General features: G+C 44.9%; 2 protein-coding genes across 4 annotated transcripts in view; one reads left to right on the plus strand and one right to left on the minus strand.

Annotated features, from left to right (window-relative positions):
• Positions 1-5,163, plus strand: part of KIF25 (kinesin family member 25) — a 41,021-nt gene extending 35,858 nt beyond the window's left edge. For both annotated transcript variants that reach the window (XM_027889132.1, XM_027889133.1), the window contains 3 exons: positions 867-1,064; positions 3,610-3,765; positions 4,968-5,163. In XM_027889132.1, coding sequence (XP_027744933.1) covers positions 867-1,064; positions 3,610-3,765; positions 4,968-5,125 — 512 coding nt within the window. In that variant the 3' untranslated portion in view covers positions 5,126-5,163. The remainder of the gene's footprint in view (positions 1-866; positions 1,065-3,609; positions 3,766-4,967) is intronic.
• A 12,944-nt stretch (positions 5,164-18,107) lies between these two features.
• The window catches only part of FRMD1 (FERM domain containing 1), a 37,825-nt gene continuing 31,881 nt past the window's right edge, over positions 18,108-24,051 (minus strand). For both annotated transcript variants that reach the window (XM_027889148.1, XM_027889149.1), the window contains exons 10-14: positions 23,867-24,041; positions 22,799-23,134; positions 22,530-22,658; positions 21,735-21,814; positions 18,108-19,820 (exon numbers count right to left, since the gene is read on the minus strand). In XM_027889148.1, the coding sequence (XP_027744949.1) occupies positions 19,533-19,820; positions 21,735-21,814; positions 22,530-22,658; positions 22,799-23,134; positions 23,867-24,041 (1,008 nt within the window). In that variant the 3' untranslated portion in view covers positions 18,108-19,532. The remainder of the gene's footprint in view (positions 19,821-21,734; positions 21,815-22,529; positions 22,659-22,798; positions 23,135-23,866; positions 24,042-24,051) is intronic.

Here is a 24,051-nt window from a genome sequence, read left to right on the forward strand (position 1 = left end):
TCTCCACTGAAGTTTTGCAGCTGGAAACTTTGTATTATTCCATCTAGACTCTCTAGGCACCCAGGAAGGTCTGTTGTCTCAATGACTTGTAGCAGAGTATGTGTCTTTATTCTTGTATATCTTTCAGAGAAAGAGAGAGATGAATGAAAACCAAAACACTAATTAAACAGCAAAACTACTGGGGATATTCCTTTTAAATATACTCCTGCTAGCTAATGTGAAAGCAGCTTTCCCAGAGAATCTGTCTTTGTCTTCCTTCCCAGCAGAGAGTGAAAGCCAGATGCTCCTGCTGAGGAAGAGCAAGGATAATAGTAGATAACCAGCCTGGACAAATGGGAGTAATACTATGAAGGCTAATAGCTCATCATGTGGAGATCCAGCAGTGGGATATGAGGGCTGAAGGAAGCCTACGGGGAACAGGCAGGATGAGTTGTTTGTTTGTTTGTTTGTTTTTTGCCAGAGCACCAACAAATGATGTTTCAAATACATAGAACCAGATGTTAGAGCCTACTTCTCCCAAAGATCCAAAATCTCACTTTGGTTACAGTCAGTCTAAAACTTGAAAAAAAAAACCCTCTTTAAAGGCCTTACTGAACTCCCATTTCTTGCTTTCCACATTGTATACAGCACAACATACACCAAAACTTGTTACCAGCTGGTACAACCAGTTTGATAAGTAAAACTTCAGTAGGATAGAAAAAGTCATTCAGCCTGCCCTGCCATGGATTCTGACTTGTATGTTGCTTCTGTTAGAATAGTCTTAAACAGCAGGTACTGTACATCCCCTATTGATGCCCCATTTTTCCCCTATCTCAGTTTCCAGTATCAGTGAGAAGCTTTCCTCGTTTGTTTTTTCCTTTAAACAGGTACTTCATGGGAAGATGAACAAGCCAGTCAGAGACTAAATAAAGATGTTTCCTGCACCTTTCCACAAAAAAAGAGAGAGAGTTTATCTGCCTCTTCCTCTGGAACCTCTTCGCCAGTGCAATTCGAAGCAACTGAGAAAATTAAGCAAGTCAAAACTAGACTGCAGCTGGTGGACCTGGCCGGTAGTGAGTGTGTCGGTAAGGGAACATGCCTGCTTGTGGGCATGGATCCTCCCAGATCTAGGTTACAATAGTTGCCTTTAGTTCTTTTGTGGGGGAGTACATGCTACCCTGCTCACATACCAGACTCGTTTAAACCCACAGATCCTGCCATTAAAAAAATGTTGAGGGCTGATTGTTCCAGTTTTACACTGGTACAGTATAACAGAAAATCTGACTGCATATGCTTAAAATAAGCCCAGTGCGTTTACCCATATCATAGGTATATTATTTGTTCAAATTGTTTTTATTATGCCTGTTTTTCTGCTCTGGAAATTAGCATGGTTTTGTACAGAAATGTTTAAAGTGCATAAATTATTTAAATATTACAAATATCTGTAATAATTGATACCACCACGTGTAGGGTTTTCTGCCTTGTTGTGGAAAAAGTCTTGGAGGAAATTAGTGTTGAAAAGATAATATTGTTTTCATTGTTTCTTCAAAGCATTTTCCTCCTCCTGCCTCCTCTATGTACACAATAATTTCAAAAACTTGATTATTTCCTAAAGGACAAGCTTTCTTACCAAGAAAAACCATGCAGCCAAATGTACCATTCCAGAAATAATGTTTTGAAAACTGAACCAGTATTATGAAAGAGTCTTTTACTTCACTGCCAAGAATTTTTGCTGTTGCTCACTGTTAAACTTTTGTTCTATAGAGAAACCTAATACAATACTTTTTTTTTTTTTTTCATTTGCTCTAAACGCTGAAAACATGTAATTGAGCAACAGGGTGTGTGTGTTTGTTCTCTCAGTTAAACCAGGACAAACATTTCCTTGGGTTGGGGCTCGGCAGGCCAGATCCTCCAGTGAAGCCAGAAGAGCTGTGCTAACATCAGCGTTAGATGTGGCCCAGCACACACAGTAGACTGACCTCTGCCATCAGCCGTGCTGGTGAACTGACCCTGGTAAAAGTGAGGGCAGCTGTTAACTCATAATTGTTTTAAAATGTCGGCAAATCTAAGCGACCAGCAGTACATCAGGCTTCTCATACGCCTCAGCACCCTGCCTTGTTAGCTCCACAGCCATGCTGGTTCATTTACAGCATTTACAAGCCAAGTGGTCCCTTTCTGGCAAGCTAGGCTTCAGTTTGAAAACTCAGCTACCTGGTTTCGTGGAAGTTCATCTAACCAAACACAGATAACTGGCGGTTAAACAGGTACCCGCTCACCTGTTTGCAGTTTTCTGCTTTAGGGTGGTATCCGTTGTCTCAGGAGTCCACCTTTCCTTGAATAAAAGAAGCCTGGGAATATCTGTATATGCAATGACCCCAGTAAAGTTAGCCTGAGATTCATCCTGTCTCTGATTGTTGTCCCCCCTTTGGCAGGTCTTCCAAATGTTTTGCTCTGTGTCTCTCTGACAAGAGACTCTACCACTCTAACCTCATCCTCTCCCACAGTCACATTTCTCCTCATCGTCCAGACTTCTGGGGTTTATGCTATTACTGTGCCTTTTCACATTTGCCTCTTGAACTCCTCATTTGTTCTCTGAGTTTGGAAAATGCTGGCCTAAGGGAAAGACAAGATCTCCAGCTGCTCCCTGTAACTGTCTAGAGGTGGGAAAGTAGGCAGCAGAGGAAACTGTTAGCCCTATCTGATCCTCCCATTACCGTGAGCTCTGCCTAACATGGATCATGTGCTCTGGGAAAGGAGAATTGATTGCAGATCACTTCTGTACCTCATCCACTGTTCTGAACAAAGCTCGAATTTGAATAATGTGATACTAAATGCTAACAGAAAATTTCTCTTCCCCAAATGGACAGAAGGAATTAATTACTCTTAACTGCACACTCATCTAGACTGATTAAAGAGTTGAGCTTGCAGCACCTCTTTGAATCGGTGCAAGGTGTTGCATAGACCAAATCTTTCCAGCGTTGCTCAGGGGCAGCACAGCTACAATCATGCTGGTTGGGTGGTAGAAGGGCATAATTTTCCTTTATCCATTTCCTTATGGCAAATCATGCCATAAACCACCCCCTCACAGCCTTGGGTGGACACAAACCCCTCACACTTGTGGCTGCTATACAGTTTTGCTTCTGCAGCTTGTGTCATCAGTGCCTCCCCTCTTTTTCCTAAGGAATACAGATGGGGCAGTTACCTTTTATAAAAAATGGTGAAACAAAACAGGCTTCTTTCTGGGGACATTGTGGACTGGTGTTTTGTCTTGTCTGATCTTAAGGTGTTCCTATGTTCTCAGTTCCTTGTTCTTAATACATATGAAGCCAAAGTGCATTGTACAGCTGAAGAGATGAACTTTAACATGACATGCTTCAGACCATCTGTAGACACTGAACCTTCTTTAACCTTCCTTTAAAAGAGTAGAGCATTAAACAATGTATTGGCAGTCCAGACTGAAAAACTACTGCATCTTGCTTTTGGCATGGGTGGGCTGGAAGTAGAGGTTCAGAATTTGTGGTTAAAAATGTTGAGTCAAAAGTAGACGATACAGCAACAGAATTTCCCCCACATTACTGTTTGAAGCAGCTTTGCTTAGTGTGACCATTGCCTTTTTCTACACTGTACCAGGTATGTCTGGAGTGACAGGGGCAGCACTGAGAGAGACATCGTTTATTAACCGCAGCTTGTCTGCCCTGGCCGATGTTCTCGGAGCAATAGCAGAGCAGCGGTCTCATGTCCCATATCGGAACAGCAAGCTTACCCATCTGCTTCAGGACTCCGTAGGTGAGGGATTATTCTGACTTCTGTTTAACACTGTAGATGTCTTCTCCTGGTTTTCTCCTTCATTTGTTGTATAAAACTAGAGGATGATCTTGTACTCCTTGCTTTTATGTGGCCTCTGTTCAAAGACTCTGGCCCTGGAGCCAGTATGAGTGTGAGTACACCGTGAGAGTTCTGAACTCCTCCTGAATTTGGCTAAACCTTGCTGTTTCCAGGGTTCATTTGAGGAACATCTCAATAGGATCATGTGAAAGTTAAAAACTGCATTTCACTGGTGTTTCATGTCAGGTACAGTTTACAAGTTAAACTTCAGTCTTTATTACTACAGGCTATAATCAAGTATTTACACATTCCTTAATATTGTGCCCTGTAGCAGTGAGATAAAGGAGGAAGACAGGACATGGTACTTAGCTACAACTTCTTTCTGTGTTTGGGACACTTCCTCTTCTCTAGTTCCTCATCTATGCAGAAACAGTTTTAAAGCAAGTGCTATTCCTGCAGTAATGTCAGATTTGTGTCTATTTTTATAGTATCTTAGTCCATTTTCCTTCTGCCAGAAAATATTAGCTCCTCATGCTTTTAATCTCCAAGGCATTGACAGGGAACGAGATAACAGTTTTTCAGAGCTTCTGAAATACTATTAATTTTTACTTAAACTTTAAATTTCATCTGTGCTGGAGTCCCTACTGTGAAAAGGGAAATCCAAAAAGAGAGGGGCTATGTTGTGTGGGCGCTGAGCTTGCTTTTGACCACGCCTGATGTATGACTTTGGTGATACTGTTTATGTAAAGTGTTGAAAATGGCAATTTCCTCCTCTGTTAGATCATTCTTGGTAAACTTCTTAGTTTTGTTTTATTGTCACACAAATAAGCCATTTTGCCATTACCCCAAATTTAAAAACATTTGGCAAAACTTACTGAAGTGCCCAGGCCCATAACATACGTGCTGATTAACGGATGAACTTATAAGGAGAAAAAAATTTACCTTACAAACAGTGAAACACTGGGGGGTAAATATTATATTGTTCGATATAGTCTCCCCTTGAAGGGGCTTTCTGTTTTCAACAGCTCTCTTCACGATCAGACTTCTGCTTCATAAAAGCAATGGTAACCTATACTTACTGTTGTGTAGATCAATATGTTACCGGTGTATAACTTCCTGAAAATGAGGTAAATAAGTATGTTTTGCCTTTTCCCTGCTTTTAGGAGGTGATGCTAAACTGTTGGTGATGCTGTGCATCTCTCCTGGCCAGAAGTACTTAACAGAATCAATGCAGTCTCTGGGATTTGGGACTCGTGCTCGGCAAGTTCAGAGAGGACAAGTCAAGAAAAAAAATTTCCCAATGCCGAGTAAAGCAAAATAAAACATAAGACTCCTGTGGATTAAAGTATTATTAATGAGTTCCTCAGATTGAAATGTATATTGTTGTCCTAAAGCCATTCTTATAGCTATCATCTGCCAGATAAAATAAACAATCCTCAACATGGCATTAGTAAGCAATAAACCTGCTGATAATGTTCTTTCTCCTAAGATAATAACATTTCCAACAGCTACCAATCATGGTGGAATGGCAGAGAAATAAATTAAGCTTTCAGACATGGCTTTGCTGGTGTGTTTCCTTTGGGCAAGTAGAACTAAGTCAACAGAGCTCTGATTTAGGATGGTTCACTTCTGAAAGGCCAAGGGTGCATTCTCTCAGTAGAAGACAAGAGTCTAAATATCACTCCAGTGCTTCAAAACAGCGAGTGAAATACTTCATCCCAGCTTGGATTAAAATGAGACATGTCATTTTGGATTGTTCTTCTATCTAGCACGGATGGGATCATTCCTAATGCACTATCAACAGGTAGGAGTGTAAAGCAGTCTGTCAGCTGTACTGAATGGAGTTCTGTTCTCTGGTTTTAGGTAGCAAATAATGGCATTAGTGAAATGGAGAAAAGTGAGTAAGGCTATATCTGTTATCCCTCTGGAATGTAGCTTAGGAAGCAAATGAAGGATTACACAACTTTCTGAAAACACACTAAGGTTAAATGGTTGGAACAAATCCCAGCTCTGCTGAGTTCACTAAAACCACAGCTTTGCCTAGTTTAGGGGTATTTTTGCTTCAGGAGTGCTGAGAGGCCCTGAACTAAAGATCCTAATGGCACCCAACTTGTACAACTGTTTCAGTAGAAGTCTGGCCTGTGTTGTTTCCCTTGCATTTTTAAAGCAAGTTAAACACATCACAACCTTAAAGCTGTGCCTGCAGATTAGAAGAGGATAACTGTCCGTCACACAAATAAAACACCGAACAGCAGCTTGTCACATGCTGTTTGTCATCCACAAGTGGCTTTCACCGTCTTATACCAGTGCTGAGACAACATCCTGCAGGGCTGGTGGATGAAGTTACACTGGGAGAAGTTTCAAGGAAGTTTAAGCAGTGTTAGAGATAAGTGGTTCTGAGATGAGCAGTTGGGTTCAAATAACACCTGATGTGTTTTACCCACTACATTACTGCTCAGCATGGGCCTCAAGATCCACTCCTAATTTTTTCCACCAGCAGTTACTGTGTCCCTAGACTGGGAGAGAGGTCATTGTTAGGTCATTGCAAGAAGGCTTAAATTTCAGTGGCCTACCCAAAAGGCTGGAGTTTATAGTACTCCAAGTCACTTAACCTCCACAAGCATAAATATTTATCCAGAGATTATGTAGCATAGTATTATTGGAATTTCACCCTTGAATATGTAACAGCTGCTGTGTTGCATGCAGTGCTCTGGTTCTCAGAAATTAGTATCCAACCAAGTAATAACACTTGCTTTCCTAAATAATGTCATGAGGTTAAAAAATGCCTTAACTTTACCTGATTCCAACGGTATCAGATGGTTACAAAAAGAATCCGGCCACTGGAACTTATGAAGCTGAGTGGTAGTAAAGCAATCTCAGGTGAGAAGGTGTCAGATAGAGGAGTGTTAGCCTGGTAAGTGAAATGTAGGAGCAGCCAGCTGCAAGCTCATCGTAGTCTCTGGACAGAAAGCAGAAATTTTGGATGCAGTTCAAAGACAAATGTTTGAGCTCCTGTCTTTCCCAGCACATGTGAATGCTCTGGCTTGTAAGGACATCCAGCAGAGCTAGAGATGGGTCAGGTAAAATGGGACTCTGCCAGACCAATCTCCAAGTCCTAATTGCACATATGTGTACACAAAGACTACACAAAGGTAGCAGAAGTCTAGACTTATCTAGAATAACAAAAACCTTCAAAGTACAAGTCCAAAATTTGGCCCAAAAGTACAGTTTGGTGCCCACATTTCACTGTCAGTTTATCATTACAGATGGAATTTATCAACTGTGGTTGGTGGTTCCTCTTGCAGCCAAAGGAAAGGGATTAACAGGATAGATCCACTTTCAGCAATGTCTCTGCCTCCCTAGTCTAGCAAGGGAGTCCAGGCAAAGGGTTTAGAGCCCCAACTCTCGGTTTGCCACAGCCAGGGAAACTGGTTGCTCAAGGACCTGATTTTGAAGATCATACAACTGCTGAGGAGGTTGTTCACTCATTTTTTTCAACCTCAATCCCTACCATACCTGCCCAGCTGTAACCTTAAGCTTTGTGGTACTGGTCCAACCCGTGTCTTTCAGCATTTGCAAATCTGTCCCCAAATCACTTGCAGCATCCAGTTTTTTGAACAGGGGAAGGCAGCATGCAATGAGGCAGAGCAGATAATATGGCACAGGAGCAGCTCCCCATCAGTTCCTTGCAGAAAAGAAGTCCTCACACTGCACCATTTGCAGCGAATGAATTCAAGTGGGACAGACTTTTGTCTAGGCAGAACTCTCTTGTAACTTTATTACCCCATATCTATCTACACCGACTCCAGGTCCAAGCTCCCAAGGCAGCCAGATATTTCTTATCCGCCCACATACCACACGCACCCAACGTGACTGCTTCCAGCCACAGGGAACAACCATGCTTCACGCAGCTTTCCAGCTTGACCTTGTGATTCTTTTCACACACACACTCTAATCTTAGCTCAGGCTAGCTCAGGACCACAACATTCTTGCTTCAGTATTTTCTTCTTTTTTTTACCATCCAGGTGGCTGGTGTTGTCCATCCAGCCACTCCTACAGCTCCCTCTGAGGATGTTTCACTCACTATCCACACGGAACACCTCTGCTCTGAGTCCTAACACTGCAGTTCACAGCTCTCTGCACCCCCTTCAGACAAGCCTTTAATCTTCCTCATCGCCCTGGAACACTTTTATCAGCTGAGCCCAAGGAAGCGATGTGATTCACAACTGCTTAAGAGTGCTGTATCTCATCATGGGGTTAAAAAAAGAAGTAATTAAACCACTCAGTGCCTTTTGCCCACTCTTAAACAAAGCCTTGACCTATGCTGACATTTGAAAATTATATATTTAATTTCCACGTGTGGCTTCATGTGTTGGCAGCAGGCACACCACAAAGAGAGGCTGCTCTTGGTTTTAGCCAGGCTAGAAAAACCATAATCAGCACTGGAAGGTTCACAAAAATGTTCAATTTGTTATTAAATTGCTGATCCCATATTATGAAGAACTTTTCCAAACCTTTGAAAAACGCGAGGAACAGGCTGAATGAAGTGGTTACTGGAAAGGGCTTTTGGCTCCTGCTATGGGGAAGCAGTTGCAAGCTGATGGGCTTGCAAGTGCCTTCCAACCAGAGGAAGAAGCAACATCATCTGCTCGTGGAGGAGCAAACATGCCCAGAGTGCAGAAATGCCAAAGGTTCTGCAGCCTTTCACAAAACCAACTTGGCATCTGAGCACTCCTCTCTGCCTGTGTTTTTACCCAAGATCTCAGATGGAAAAAAAAAAAAAAAGTTGAGATCTCCATACCCAAGAGTTTGAGATTGATAAAACAAAGCATTTTGAAGAGGAGTCCAAAACTCAGTGCTAGATTAAGATGATTTGATGATCAAAATTCACCTCGTTTGTTCAGTACATGACACATCTCTAATGATTTGGAGATCAGTCTTGGAAAACCTGCTGAAATGCTGGTCAAGTGACCAGACACATGAAGATGTCGCAGTTCAAACACCAGGACCTAAATTCAGCAACAAAGAAGAGAACTGTGCTACTCCAGCTATCTGGACCAAATATTTAGCATCAGCTTGAAACAACATGGGGGAAAAATCCATAGTTGTCAAACCAGGAGCATGAGACTGGCACATATTATCCACAGACCTGCAGGCCTAAAGCTGTACCTCTGCTCATTTCCCCAGGGAACCACAGTTAAGTCAAATTATCACCCCTTTTTCTCCCAGCTCCTCTGGCTTCATCCTTGCAAGTATCTCCTCTAACACATGTTCTCTCTTGTCCTTCTTCTGGTACATGAAATTACTACCCTGGCTGGGATGAATCAGTAGTTTTAAAGGCAAGCACCAGAAGGAGTGGTTTTCCCTCTCTTTTTCCTCTGGATTTTATTATCAGTTCCTTCCCTCTTCTAAATTTAAAAAAAAAAAAAACAACCAACCAACCAACCAACCAAAAAAAAAAAAAACCCACCCAAAAAAAACCCACAAAACAAAACAAAAAACCAGACCAAACCAAATAAACCAAAACCACCACCACAAAAAAAGAAAAAAAAAATCCCCCACCCCATTACTGTAAGACATTTTGGAAGCCACACCAGAAGCTTTGAAGTTCCAAGAGACAGAAGATGATAGCTCCTCCCTCACTTCAGATGTCTGGGGTTTTGCAGCATGAGCCTACTCCACCTCCTTCCGAGCACACCCACACACACAGACTCTGCCCACTACATGCTCTGGTCTGGCACTTTGAATCACACAAGCTCCAGGATAAACACACAACCAATTCAGAAATGGGAGCATTTTGCAGGGCAGTCGACACTCTAGGGAGCAGTCCTTCTTTATGCCTTACCCTTGGGCCTCCAATACTTCCAGCTCCATGTGCTTTGGTCAGGCAGCACCAATGTTCCCAGCACAATGCACAAAGCTCTGTGTTTGCACTTGAGATCCAGGTGTCCAGGCTCCTTTTCTCCTGACCCATGTCCCAAGCCCTACCGGAGGGGCATGGCTCAGCATGGGTGGATGCATGCACACATTCAGGGCCTACTTCAAAAGGAGCTGGGGGAAGAGCCCATGCTGCTTCGGCTGGGTCTGCTGCCCAGGCTGAATCCATAGAGAACGGCTAGCTGGTGTTCAACATGCTTCCTAACACAACCAAGCTTATGCAGTCAGATCTGACAAGCTATTTCATGGTGTCTGGCTTGCGCGAAGCATTTCCCAACAGAGACAGGACAAAGTTCACAGCAGGCAATTCAATACTGCAGTGTCTAAACAGGGACACCTCACGGAGATGGCAGAGGGCTCAACCCAGAGGGATGACAAACTGGGTTTTGGGAATGGGATGGCCACTGATGGGCTACCTCCTGTGAGGGCATCCATAAGGGTGTCACACCTGTGGGCAGCCCCTACTGATATTGCCTTGTGGAGAGATGTGTGCCCAGTCCACTGCCCTCCCAGTTTCCATCCAGAAGAAAGATTTTACGCCTCTTTTTGCAAAGCTGTTGTAGATTCACTGTGGGCACGTACCAGCTTGAAGTTACAGCAGTGTCTTTTGCTGCTGCTGGCTCCCTGATGCCATGAGACCCGAGAAAGACCTTGTGGTAGCAAGCCCATTACCTCAGCCAAAACACCACAGCAACATACCTCTTCAAATCTTTTAACTCCCCTCTTGGTTTGTGAAGACTCCGAAACTGCCCGTACCAGATACCAGACCAGCAGCTGTGTTGTGAAGAGTGGCCAATTCAAAGGGAACCAAAGGGTGCCCACAGTCAGATCTGAGCCTGACTGTTGTTTCCTTGCCAGAATCTGGTTTATCTGCTAGGTTCAGCATAACATTTGCAACAGCAAGGGGCAGGATGTGACTGTGATGCCAGAACACATGTACCTGCACATTCAATAGGATTAGCTCTTTTTTTTTTTTTGCCCATGTGAAGGAGAGAGGACTTAAAATGGACACACTGATGTGGGCACCACATGACTGAAAGCAACTCACAGCAGCCACTTTCAGGACATGGGATGCAAGCAACAGGCCAACAGTTTTTCAGCACAGGTAGGCCTAAGTTAAACCCTTCTACCTTAGTCCCATCAAATCATCCTTTGCAATCCCAGCTGCAAGTCATTAGCTCAGCTCTTGTGCTATACAGACAAAAAGCAGAAGAACTGGTGAATAACAAAATTGTAGAAATGTGCAGTTGCATGGGGACATAGAGCAGAGAAAGATAAGAAAGCTACCTGCACAGTCACTGTGTGGGTCCTGGGAGGGGTCCTGGGGGGGAAACCCAGGTAAAAAACCTTCTCTGGTCAAGTTACATAGCAGGGAAATGCAACACTGGAGAAGCTGGGAACACGGGTACTGCCTCCTCACTCTCATATCACCAGGACTGCACTCAGCCTGACTGTGGAGCTTGTATGAGCAGCACCAACTGCCTTCAGCCAGGACACCTTTTTGTGGAGGTCAGCCAAGCACTCAGGACGGTAACACCCCCAAGTGCTCTGTGAGAGCCAGAGAGGGTTACACACTACCAGGCAGACCCCACCAGGGCCAAGCATGGATGCCTGCAGCCAGACATGTTCTGGGCCACACACAGCATCACAGTCACAGGGCAGTGTGGTGATGGGAAGCCTGGAGGCAAGGAGACACCTCTCACCACAGGCACAAGAAAGCAAAAGAATTCAGCCTCCAAGAAGGCCAGTGACCTTTGGACACTATCTATGTCCCAGAAGGGGTGGAAAAAGAGAAAAGGGCACAGAGTCTTGAGGGAATGCTGATAAAGGTCTGGCAGGCACTGAGGTAGTGGAGATGCTGTGATAATGACTCATACAATGTTAACTCATTGAAGCCCTGGAAACAACCCTGAGAGTTCAGAACATGGCCAGAGTTTCAGCTTAGGCACCTAGAGAAGGTCTGAGAATCCCCTGAGGAAGTCCCGTGGTGTCTCCCACCTGCTCTCACCAAGCGGCACTGCCACCAGGTCAGTCCCTGCAGTCCCTGCTCCATCCCAAGCTGCCACCTTTACCCTCCTGCTCACACTGCCGGGCATCTGGGACCCACAGCCAGTCGTCACTGCTCCCAGGAGGTCAGACTAGCAATCACAGCACATGTGCCCCTGGAGAGGATACTGTCGGACAACTGGCACGTGTGAAGCCAAGATATTCTCCAGATCGAGAGACCAGGACTGCAGAGCTGTTCTCCCAGGAGAATCCCAAGCTCCAGATAAGATGAGAGACACAGATGAAAATAAGGGCAGTCAGAAATAGAAGAATCCCTGTCCTAATGATGCAGTGAGAACAGGAGACTTAACCAGGTCCTGCCGAGTTACTGCTGCCCTTGCCCACGTCATTGCTGCCTGCAGTCCTTGCAAGTTATTCCTTATACCAGCACATTCCAGGGAAAAGGCAACTCTGGGCCTCAGTACCGCCTTGATGAAGCAGAGCCAGATTGAGGCAGTAGCAGTCTGGGGCAGCAGCTTTGAGGAGTCTTTAAAGGTTGTTAACCTTAGAGATTCTGAGTTGTCTGAAAGCTCAGCTAATGCTCTGGCAATGTCCTTAAGAAAAGCAGCCTGCAAGAGCTCCTACCCGCCTGCGTTCAATCCGAAAGGATAAAAACAGCATTGTGGCTGTGGCAACATGCTTGCCCTGTATTTTTCGGCAGTAATTCTGAAAACGTCAGATCTCAGTTTGGTTTGTGTGTTGAAGCAGATTGGAAAGCAATGGTTTGTACCCTCTCTGTTATTTGCAGAGCACATGTTAAGCAAAACCATATCCAGCTGCTCCCACAGCAAACCCTGCCACTCATCCTCCTGCAAGACGTGGCCAGCTGAATGCCAGTGCTGGCAGCCAGGCTGGGCTGGGACTGGCCAGGGGCACAGCTGCTCCAGAGGTGGTGTCCACACTCGCAGCCTCAAGGCATTGCATAAGCCTGAGTTTGGATCTAAATGTTAAAAAACTCAGCTGTACTTGGGGCTCTCTATTGCCCTTCTGGCATGGGCCCTTCGAGCACTGCTACTGCCAAATTTTCCCTTCATCGGGTATGCTAGGAAGCTCTATCTGTTTTTCTTATTACAAGCTGTGAGCCTTATGAAAAGCAGGACTCAGGAAGCTGGGTTTTACAAAGAACACCTAGAACACTGCAACACCTGCAAGAAATGCAGTCAAATTTGGCAATCCTAGCATTATTCCCCTGCCCCCAGGTGCCTCACCCGCCTTAATGCACCCACTCTGGTGACTGGCATGTCCTTCCTGACCATTCCAAGAACAGGAGCTCCCAAAAATGCATTGCATAGTCCATTAGCACATTAACATAGGAATTATGGGAGCCCTCTGTTCATGTCTGACTACAAGACCATAGGCAGAAAGTGTGCAGTAGCCACAGAAAGACCATATGGGGCAAAATCCCTTGCTGATTGCAGATGCAGTGCCCTATGTGTGCCAGAGGAGAGGAGCAGGACACTGCTGGTGTTGCTGGTCCTGCAAACACAGAAAGCTAAGGATCCAATTCAGGGTACAATACAGATAAAACCCAGGCTAGCTTCCCATGCTTCCTCCATAAACACAGAGTCGTTTAACCTAAAATATAGGAGCACAGCTTACAAGCCAGGCAAGAAATATTTCAATACCACTGCCAGGAACAATAATATACTGTACCACAGACCTTATTTCCCAAGGTGGGTACCCCAGAACAGGGCAAAAAGCCTCCTCGCTCTCATTCCCTGAAGTTACACTGGGAGCAGAGAGGAGTACTGGCTTTCTACAGAGCATGTTTTTGGTCAGGAATCTCCATACCAATAGCTAGAGCTCTTTTGAATACACTTGTGTCTAAGAGGGTGCAGAGGGGAGGGTAACCCTAAAGCCTGCACCCAGCAGAGGAGCAGGGAGGGGCTGCCTCAATGCAACTCTGCCAGTCTGAAAAGCCCTTGATTAAAGAGCGAGCCACAGTTAGGGCTTAATGTTCTGTAAGGGTGAAGAACGTGGATGTGGGAATCATTCTCTGTTGCCATGACCGACAACCAGCTCAGGGTTTGTCAGCTGGTTGTAGCGAAGGGGTTGAGTATTTTTTGTAGCTAATGCAAGCTAATTTATCCTACACTGAATACTCTACTTTTGTTAAAGTATTTTCCACATAGTGGCTTGAGACTGAAGATTTCTACCATATGCCATATTCAATTATCTCATTATATACTGAGAAAAGCAGTGATTGGAGAAAGAAAAACAAAGATTGGTATAGACATATTTATGAGATTTAAAATAAAAATGTGAGGTTTATATTTCCAGGAATAAAAATTAAGCAGAATTTTAAAATACCACAGCTATGCTCTTTAATGGCCCATACTCAGCTGCTCCTGCAGTCTACCAGAAAGGATAAATATGATTTTTGATCGTAACATCCCTGTGGTAGAACAACAGACTTTCCATGCAGGGTTGCTACTTGGACCTCACTCTAACTACAATCTCCTCCTTGCAGAGCCAAATTCAGGGTTCAGAAGGACAGATAAAGCCAGTATCTGGCTGACCAGGAGCATGAAAATGCAGCATGGCTATGGGCTGGAGTGCGCCCCAAAAAAACTGGAGCTGGGCAGTGGGTGAATGAATCAAAGGCGCACAGATATCATTAAAAATTCAGCACAGAATTAAAAATTCAGTACATCTAACTTCTTGGGCGCAGCTAGGGGAAATGCCCAGTGATGCTGCTCTGACAGCGCAAAGGTTCAGAAAAGATGCTCACCCTGAGCGCAGGCAGCTCGATGAGGAAAGAAAAACTGCTTCAATGAGCAGTGCCCAAGGCTGTACCCCCATCTACCCCTGTCCCGCCTCCAGCGATGGCCCCACGCGTGACGCTGGAGGCAGCTACAGCCACAGAGCTGGCACAACACACACAGAGCTGCGCTGCCCCAGCTATCACCTGTCAGGCTGGGACTTACCATCCCACTGAATGAGCCTGTCTTCCATAGACCAAGTTGCTTGGGGTGGGGAGGGGGGGGGAGGGTGGTTCCGAACTTACATCAACATTTCACACCTGGAGCATCCCCTACCGAGGATTACCAGAGGCTAAGAGGCACCAGCTGTCTCCCCAGCGCAGTTTGGGCATTACCGCCCTGCGTGCAGGAGCTGCAGGACATGCTGTCTCCCGGGGCACGGGCCGGCTGCGGGACGGGGGAAGGGGGGGAGGGAGGACGGGGGCGGCGAGCAGTCTGGACCCGCGGTGTGTTGGCAGAGGCTGCCCGAGGTGTCTCCCTTGGCTCAAGGCAGGCGGACCCCGGCATCCCTCGGCCGCCCGGAGCCCCGGCAGGCAGAGCGGCCCTGTGGCGGCCGCGCTCCTCGGGCGCCGCCCCGCGGCCCGGCCCGGCCCTGCCCGGCCCTGCCGCCACACGGCCGTGCCCGCCGCGCCCCGGGAGCGACGGCGCGGGCACCTTGTCGTGCCCCATCGCGCCCCGCTGCCGCCACGGGAAGCCTCGAGAAGGGGCTATATCGGCCTTCGGTGTCTCAGGCCCCACTGCCAAGAACTCCACTGAGGAACTGCTCTCGCTTCACCCAAAACACGTGGGTTGTCTTACCTGTCAGCTTTAGCACCGCATCCCCCCACGCAGCTCCCACACCTGCCATTCCTCACAGATCCAGTGCGGTAACCACGCTACCCACCCCCCGCCCCCCACGCCGTACCGCTCTACTGAACCCACGCAGGATTTGCCTGTACCATGAGAAGCCCCACCTGCAGAAACAGGCTCGTCCCATGAATTCTGGTCAGCAGCATTCCACCTAGTGGGCAAGAAAGTGCTATAACTTGCCAAGCGAAGAAACAAGGAGAAGTGACAAAGCCCTTCCAATTTAGATGACTTAATATTTGCCTGTTATTTTTACCTCCACAGAAAGCTCCATCAAACCACCTCCTTCCAGCATCCCCAAACCAAAGATGGATGAGTCTCTACTCGTTGAAAATCTATTTACTGGAAACATAGCAGGTACTGGACAGAAATACGAAATACAAGAAGGGATGTCATAAGAATAAGGGCAACACAAAATCAAAGTATATAAAAAGCAAATTATTTTTTCAGAATGCTAGCTTTGATGGTCCCTAAAATATTCAGAGGAAAGTAAGAAAACAAACAAGAGACCTCCACTCACCAAGCTTCTTCAAGAAGAGATCCAAACAGTCATTACTATGGCACCCGTTCATAGATTTACAACCCCAGAAAACTTTGCTTTATCCATGCCAGACTCCGGGCCAGCAGGTTAGGTGACTTTGGCAGCACTTTGCATCACCAGTGGGCTTGTGTGCCTGTCCTTGGAGGCAGCCCACAGATGATGCTGATAGGATCTCTCTACACCCTTGAGAGTTCACATTCTTGGTTTTCTTGAATAACCACCACGAGCAGCTTAACTTGTCTCTTCAGTTAGATTCAGCGCCCCTTAATGTCCTGCTGACTCCAACCTGCTCCGCTGGGTTCTTAATACCTGACAGAGGCCCCCCTTTGGCATTGTGCTACTGAGAATGGGCAGGAAGGAACAGGAGTTGTTCCAGTGACTACAGTGCCTCTGGGTTTGTCATCACAAGCAGACCTCATATGGATTACAGTCTGGCAGCAAATTAATTTCTACAACCTATCTCAAAGATAATCAAAGATATCACTGGACACCGTCCTCCTTGGACACACACACAAAAAGCTACACAATAACCTTTTTCTATCCATACTTTATTGCAGGTGTACATATAATTATTTTTACTTTATTTTAAACAAGCAATTCCTTTCATGGAAAGGAGAAACTTTTACCATTAAAATAGAGTGATTATACCACAAGTATTTTACAGATATGTACAAATATTGGCAGCTAGTTTCTAACTGATGTTTACACACTAATGTCTACCAAACTATCAAACCCCAAAATAAAAAGAGACCTAAATCCAAAGACAAACAAACAAACAAACAAATCTACTACTAGCAAAAACAGGTGTGGTTTTTAATATGAATACAAAAACTTGCATAATAGATATTCACAGTGCTTGGAAGATATTAATTCATTCTCAGACTATACACAAAAGTGTCTGGTCTCCCCTTCATATGCATATGTCACTTATAGTACTGGAGGGGTCTGCACACACCACTGAGAAAAGAAGATGGCCAGACCTGTGGAATTTGCCTTCCCCACCAGCCATGAATACAGGTACATACAAGGCAGTGGATGCTCATGCAAGTCAACTACACTGTTTTCAGGCATTGGTGTATTTTGTAACGAGTGGCAGCAGCATTACAGCACTTCACCAAATCCTTTGGAAGCCTGTTAACTGCAAAATCAGAATACCAAGCTGCCTGGTGGCAATAAACACTTCAGTGATGTGGTTAGGCTGTGTTAAGCAGGTGTGAATGTGATTGTCTTTGAGACAAGTGTGCACATGGTGCACATGCATTTTATGACAGTTTTCCAAACAACTACACACTGATTTTTTGACCTTTTTGTCTTATTAACAACCACTGCCAGAACCATAAGTAACCATAGGTCTGCATGGGTAGGAGAGTTTAGCAGGCCTGTTGCTCCAGACCCTGCCCTCCCACCTTTTCCACAGACAGATGGGCATTGCCGCAGTAACACCCACCGCTCCAGCTCTGTAGTAGATGCAAAAGCAAGGCTCTTGCACTGCTACAAGGGTGCTCCCTGCAGTGCAGCCACTGGACTCTGGCTCTGGCCATTCCCCATGGCTTACAGCCAAACAGGACCCAGGTAACAGGGAGCGACAGACAGCGGGAGGCTTGACTGGACTGTTCAAGAGCAGACAGCCAGATTTTCTTTATCCATTTAGATTCATTTAGGAGAGTTTATTTTGGATGCAGTAAACATACCTCAAGTACTTAGTAAAGGCATTTTGGCTTTGTTTGGAAGAAAGGAAAAGAGGCTATAGTGAACACACAGCTCCTAATTTTCATTACAAAAAGAAAGAACAGCGTGATCAAAGAGGGCACAGTCAATTAAGTCATGGTTGCAGTGAGCCTGTGCCCACCGTTCATTCCTCAAACACACAGCTAGGGTTTAGTGCTGGATTCATCTCAGAGGAAGTACAGCCTCTGATGCCACTTCAGCAAATGCAGATACACCTGCACGCTCTGCCTCTACACCACACTCACACTTGCATAGAAATAGTGAGATGATGGACTCCACGGATTAGCTATTTTAACAGCTTATGGGAATGCAATTTACCAGACAACTACTAAGCCTGCAAGCCCACCATCAAAGCAGCAGCTCAAACCTTCCTCATCACGGTCTGGCTTTCCTTCCCCTCCTGAGTTTGTCTATCTTCAGGTTTTGAGTGATCAACACTGCACAACACACACTTCCTCAACCAGCAGAATAGCGTCCCCTAGCTTTTAGAATTTGCCAAAACACACTTGCAGGGTTGTCAAAAGCTGGGCACAGGTTACACAAACCTTCAAGTACAAGCTTCCCAAATGCTGAGAATTGATGGGGAGAGGAGGTACTGGGGAAAGATAGGGGAGGAAATCAAACATGTTTATTTGCATGTAACAAGGTAGCAGGATGTTTCTCACACCAAATGCCTGAATCATTACCATTATTTTCCTAGTGAAAGCCAGCACAGCCAGCTCCACCACTCTCAAGATCACCAAACAAGTGTCCTTAGTCTGGCACACAAACAGCCTACACTTCCACCACCATCATCAGCCCTGGAGCACTACACACACATATTTGCATGACCTATCCATGACTAAGTGGGACACTGTCACTCTATCTGTTCTTACAAGGCAACTTTCTTCAGTCCATACTTGCCTTCTAAGCAGAGGAAAAATTTCTAAGGAACAGATTTATTAAAAACAAACCAAAAAAATAACATAAAAATATGAATCAAAGTAAGGGGTGATCATGCCTGGACAAATTCTCCAGTCACACTCCTGTCTTCAAAAGCCAGTCAATTAACACTCTTGTCTTCTGTACTCTCAGAAGCAGCCAAGTCATTTGTTTTATCCTCTCCCCATCTATCCAAGGATATAAGCATTTATTTATCAATCTGCACCACAGCAGTAGTAGACAGCTGAGAGACAGTTCCATTTGTTGCAGTAAAGAAAAAAAAGACAAAAAAAAGGCCGCACATTGTATTTGGCTGGATGCTTAGAACAAAACAAAACAACAACAACAAAAAAGAGGAATAAACTCCTGGCAGAGCAGGTCTTGCTCCCAGTGAAGCAAATAGGCAACCTGCGTTCATTATAACAGGAACAGGCCAGACACTTCCATACACAGCCCTCCAAATGTGCTCAGAGTATATCCTGGCCTGATGGCTGTTGGCAGTGTTGCAGCAGCACAAACTCAAGACAACCAAACTATCTGTACACTAGCATTAACAGACATGGACCACAAGACAAAGGCAGGAAGATAAACTGACATAGACTTTAAATTTCATTCTGATTAATCCATTTAGACAGAGTTTGCTTTACCAGCTCAGTGTCAGTTTTGGTCCACTGTTTTTTTTTGGTTATGGTGGTTGTGTCACTGCTAATAGTGCAGGCTACTTCCATTTTCTGCTCAGATAGACACTTCCAATGTCAACGTTAAGTGCTACACTCGTTGATTTGCCCTGTAGTCAGGTCTGCAGAAGTGATGCCACTTACTGATACGGAGCTGAATAACAAAACCGCTCACAATCTCCTGCAAGAACCAGAGTGACATCACATGTGTGAATGAGGTATATATTTCCATAATGAGCTGTTTCCTGGTATGGAAGAGCTCCAATCTCATTACACCACAAACTCCTCTGGGAGCTGGTCCTCTCCCAGAAGATCTAAGGAGAGGCAGTTCATGGACCGCTTCCCGTAAAGGGCAGACTTGGTTTTGCAGTCCGCTGTGGAATAAACACAGCCATAAATAGACAGCTTATCCTCCAGACTGCAGCCAAACGTGTAGCTGTGGGACGTGTCTGAAGACAGTGTGGCACTTAGTGGTGGGTGCTGGTGCTTGTAAAGGCGGATGTCATCCAAACTCTGGCTGTGCTGGTCCATGCAGCTCCTGCTTTTGGGCGATCTGACCTGTCAGTTCACAAGACACACATGAATAAAAACAATGAGCTCAGATACAGCCTAAGGATGCTGGCTATGTATGCTACAAATTTTCCAAAATTGTTCTTCCACTCTTTCAAAAGAGCCCCACCAGTCTTCTGAAGGATGTTGGCTTAATGAAGAAGCTGTGAACCATTAAAAAATTACAAGTGGATTAAGCTGCCCTATCATGTTGAGCCAGATTCTGATCTGTCTGCACTGTGTCCTCAGTGTCCAGCACAATGGATGGAACACTTGACAGATACTGACACCTACATGACCTGACACTTCTTGGCAGATCCATGCAGTCGTCTTCAAATGGACAAACTGCACTTAAAACAAAACTGCCCCAACTGCTTGAACACACTGAGTTAAGTCTAATGACTTAACTATACAAGCTGTAGTGAGTCAGCCTCTGTAAAGGAATTATTGACCATTTGAGACATTTCCAACTTCACTACTTGTTTCTTTTCTTCCTCTTTAATAGTCATCTCTTAAATGCTAATAATAAGGCCGATTTCAGGAATATCATTCTGAAACCAAGACACTTCTTTTGCACCACAGAAAACTTCTTCCCAGTATCGCTTCTCTCACCGCCATAGGAAGGGCATTAAAAAACCACTCAGAAGGAAACCCCGTGTTGGCTCAGCTGTACTCCCAGAGTCAGAAATATGTTGCATGGTTCTGTCAATGCTAAGGAAACCCTGCAGCATTTAGTTACGTGGCCTTGTAAGAAAGCTTTTGGTGGTTTTATAAGGAGGCACCAAATATTTGATGAAGACCTGGCAGCCAGGTCTTTGCAATTGTATAGAAGTATTGATCAGAAATATTTTTATAAAACAGGTGCCTCCCAGTCAACTAACAGGGTAAGCACGTGTTAGTAACAGCAGTAAATTAAAAAACATTACTTTAAGTAAGATGCCTACTTCCAGCCTTGAGCTCTTAAGCCGTCCACTCAAATATAGGCATAAGTTCACTACGATTTGTACTGCATGGTCTTTAACTCTGGGAAAAAAACCCCAAAATTTTATTCAAATCTACTATAGCACTTTACAGACTGTATTGCTGATAAGTGAAAATTTCTTATTACTTTTGACTGGGTCCTGGAAGAAACATGAAATACTAAAAAAAAAAAGTCCTAAGAAGTGATTGAAATCCTTGTTCCAATTTTTACAATTCTTTCACCAGGTGAGGCAAATTTGGATTCAGAGAGAAAAGAAAATATGGAGGCTTTTTTTTTGATTTGTTTGTTTTCCAAAACTCCACAAAATTTCCACCCCAGTGGGTGCCGCTACACTTTAAATAGAGAGGCCTTCAAAAGACATTTTAGTAAGATTTTTCCAAATAAAACTCATTAAACTATGTACTTTGCTATATATAATTGCCCTTTCTCAAATGGTTGATGAAAACTTTGACAACAAAGACTTCAGCACACACAGAGTATAATCACACAAATGATATAATAATTACAGCTTGAACATCTGGTTTTGCCCCAATGTGAGCTACTTCTGGCTTCAGAAGCAGGAAGATGATTAAGTTTGCAACCCACACCCAAACTGCATGGATGGTCTTTGCTCTGTAATCCACTGAAAATCTAGAAGTGGTTGATTTTCTATTTCCCATCCAGAAACCTAAGGTAGACAATAACTGGCTTGCAAGACTTCCACGCTTTGCTTCCATGATTGCTCCAAACCTCTCTAGACTATTCTGAACCCAAATGCTGCTCTCATCCTATTCCTGAGAGCAGTAGCAAGCCAACACCTGGTTTTGATTACACCATTTAAAAATGAATCGAATCCAGACCAATTCAGGTCACTTGATCAACAGCTGTCTCCATTACACTAGACCTTGCTTCAATGCCCACACACATGCCAGACCCTCCTGCTGAGCACCCCCCTCCCTTACCTGGTGAAGGGATTCCACGCTTTGGCCTCTCATTTTGATTAGCGTGACTTGCACCACAGACAGCGATCCGTCATTTATAGCTGAAAAGGAGAAGGAGAAAGGGAAATGCAATGCAAGTTTGAGGTTTTGTGGGCTGCAGAAAAGGGAAGTTGTTCTCACAGGCCACATTCAACCCTGCTCTCCTCTAAATATAAATATGCATCAGTAAGCACCCTCACTGCTCCAGGAATTTCGCTCACAAGTACTCCTTTTTGCCCCTGAAGATCAATGTTTAAAAACTTTCAAGGAAACAGTTTCTCACCAACATTTCCCATTTTCACCCATTTTGCTTTACAATAAGGGCTATACATCTTAAGGCCAGACAGCTCCTGCATGATCCTGTTGTCTAGCATTCCCTGTATCACAAGCCACAAAACTTTACCTATGAATTCCTGTGACTAGCCCATTTTCCTGTGGTTGAACCCCTTGGCTGTTTTGTGGTATACAAGACTTTAAAACAAATTCCTTCACTAAAAAGGATTTACCTCAGTTATCTTTTGGTCATTAACTGAATATAAACTTGGCACATTTGGAGAAGGGAGACTTAGAGGAGCACAAAGAAGAGCAGCACTGTACAACATGGAATGCTGCCCTTTAACCTCTAGATGAACTAACTGCAAATCCTGTTGCAGAAGGGCAGTAAGTAGCACTGGCAGTTGTTTGGAAGAAGATAAGAGCTTTCTTAGGTCCCTCAGATTATGCCTGTTGCTAGAGCCTTGAAGAACAGTACTGAGCAGTACCAGAACACCATCTCACCTTGGCAGCTAGCAGCATCTAAAGGCAGAGATTCAACAGATTCTCCCACAGTGGCCTCCTCTAACTGGTCTCCCTCTAAAGGCTCATCTACAGGCATCTCCTCTGGCTCATCTACTGCCAGTTCAAGCTCTAGGAGAAAGAGAGCAGCAGGAGAATAGTTAGCATTACACTTGTGCTCCAAGCTGCTGTACACACTCTTACTCCCGACTCTCCTGCAGGAGAAGACAAAAATGGGCTTAGAAGTCGCTCCGCGTCTCCAAATTCTTTACCATCATCCCGAGTGTCATCTTCAGCCCGCCCTTTGCTGCCACTGTCAATGCCAGAGCTACCGTAGCTGATGGTTGAGCTGCAAGATTTCTCTTTCCTATGCACCCGATCAATGCCGAAGGGCTCATCCACCGACATTTCCACTGACACCCGGTGCCTGGAGTCAGCCTCGATGCCCGATGTGTGGGAGCTGCCATGGCTCCCTGTGGACTGGCGTGAGAGGCGGTTGTCCCTCTGGCTGCCCCCACTGCTCCCGCTGCCACGGGAGTTCTTGTCGCAGGGGTCCAGGTCCATGTCTAGCGTGTCACTGATATAGGACTCCCGGTAGCGCTTCTTCTCTGGAGAAGAAAGAAGAGAGAAACCAGTGGGAACTTTAGGCAAGACCAAAGGAAGGGCAGCAAAAATATTCAGTAAGTTCTGGGACTGGCACGGCCTCACAACTAAGGAACAACTCCTGCAGCTACTAAATAAATAGAGGGAGGACAGTTTTGTATTTTGTTTGTTCAACAGATATGGGGATGCCCAGCTGGTTGTAAAGGAATTAGTCATATTCACAGTAAACCAGCATGTTCCCAATTAGAACAGGCAGGTAGAGGCAGTTATGATACAGAAAACAGCAGGGTCCACGGTGAAGAAAAGGTCAACTAAAAATAAACAAACCAACAAACAAAAAAATGAGTGACTTACTTAGCTAACTTAAGTGCTCAATCTTTAAAACCGGATGCATTGATTGATTCTTGAAATAGTCACCAACATGTGGAGTCAGCAAAGAACAGAATCCCCACAGCTGGTGTTTATTAATGATTTATTATTTCTCCCATGGCTTGTACGTGCTGAGGGTGGTCAAGAAATCCATGAGACTCTAAGAGACACGAAACAACCTAGGGCCTTTTGCCCACAGGCACATGATCAGTGAGCCTTTCTACAAGTGACTTGCCTATGTCCTTGGACAAGAGGACCAGCTACTCTTTGACCGCTGCTGACGTTTAAGGTAACCATACAAGGCTTACAAACTTCAGAGAAGACAAAGTATCCCCTTACCAAACCCATATGGTTGTTCCTTAACATACCTTCAGCCTCCTCCAGTTTTTGGATCTGCTTCAACACGGGCTGAATATTCAGAAAGAGCCGGTGACTGTTGCTGAGTAGCTGCAGCAAATGCCTTGACCTGAAGGGGCAGCCTGTGTAGTAAACCAGTTTCCTTGCAGAGGGCAAGCCATCTGGCTGTATCTCAAATTTTTTCCCCTGCACATAG

Source organism: Empidonax traillii, unplaced genomic scaffold, assembly GCF_003031625.1.
Source record: "Empidonax traillii isolate 1590-97213 ecotype Southwest subspecies unplaced genomic scaffold, ASM303162v1 scaffold254:size1037790, whole genome shotgun sequence".
NCBI classification, from domain to species: domain Eukaryota; kingdom Metazoa; phylum Chordata; class Aves; order Passeriformes; family Tyrannidae; genus Empidonax; species Empidonax traillii.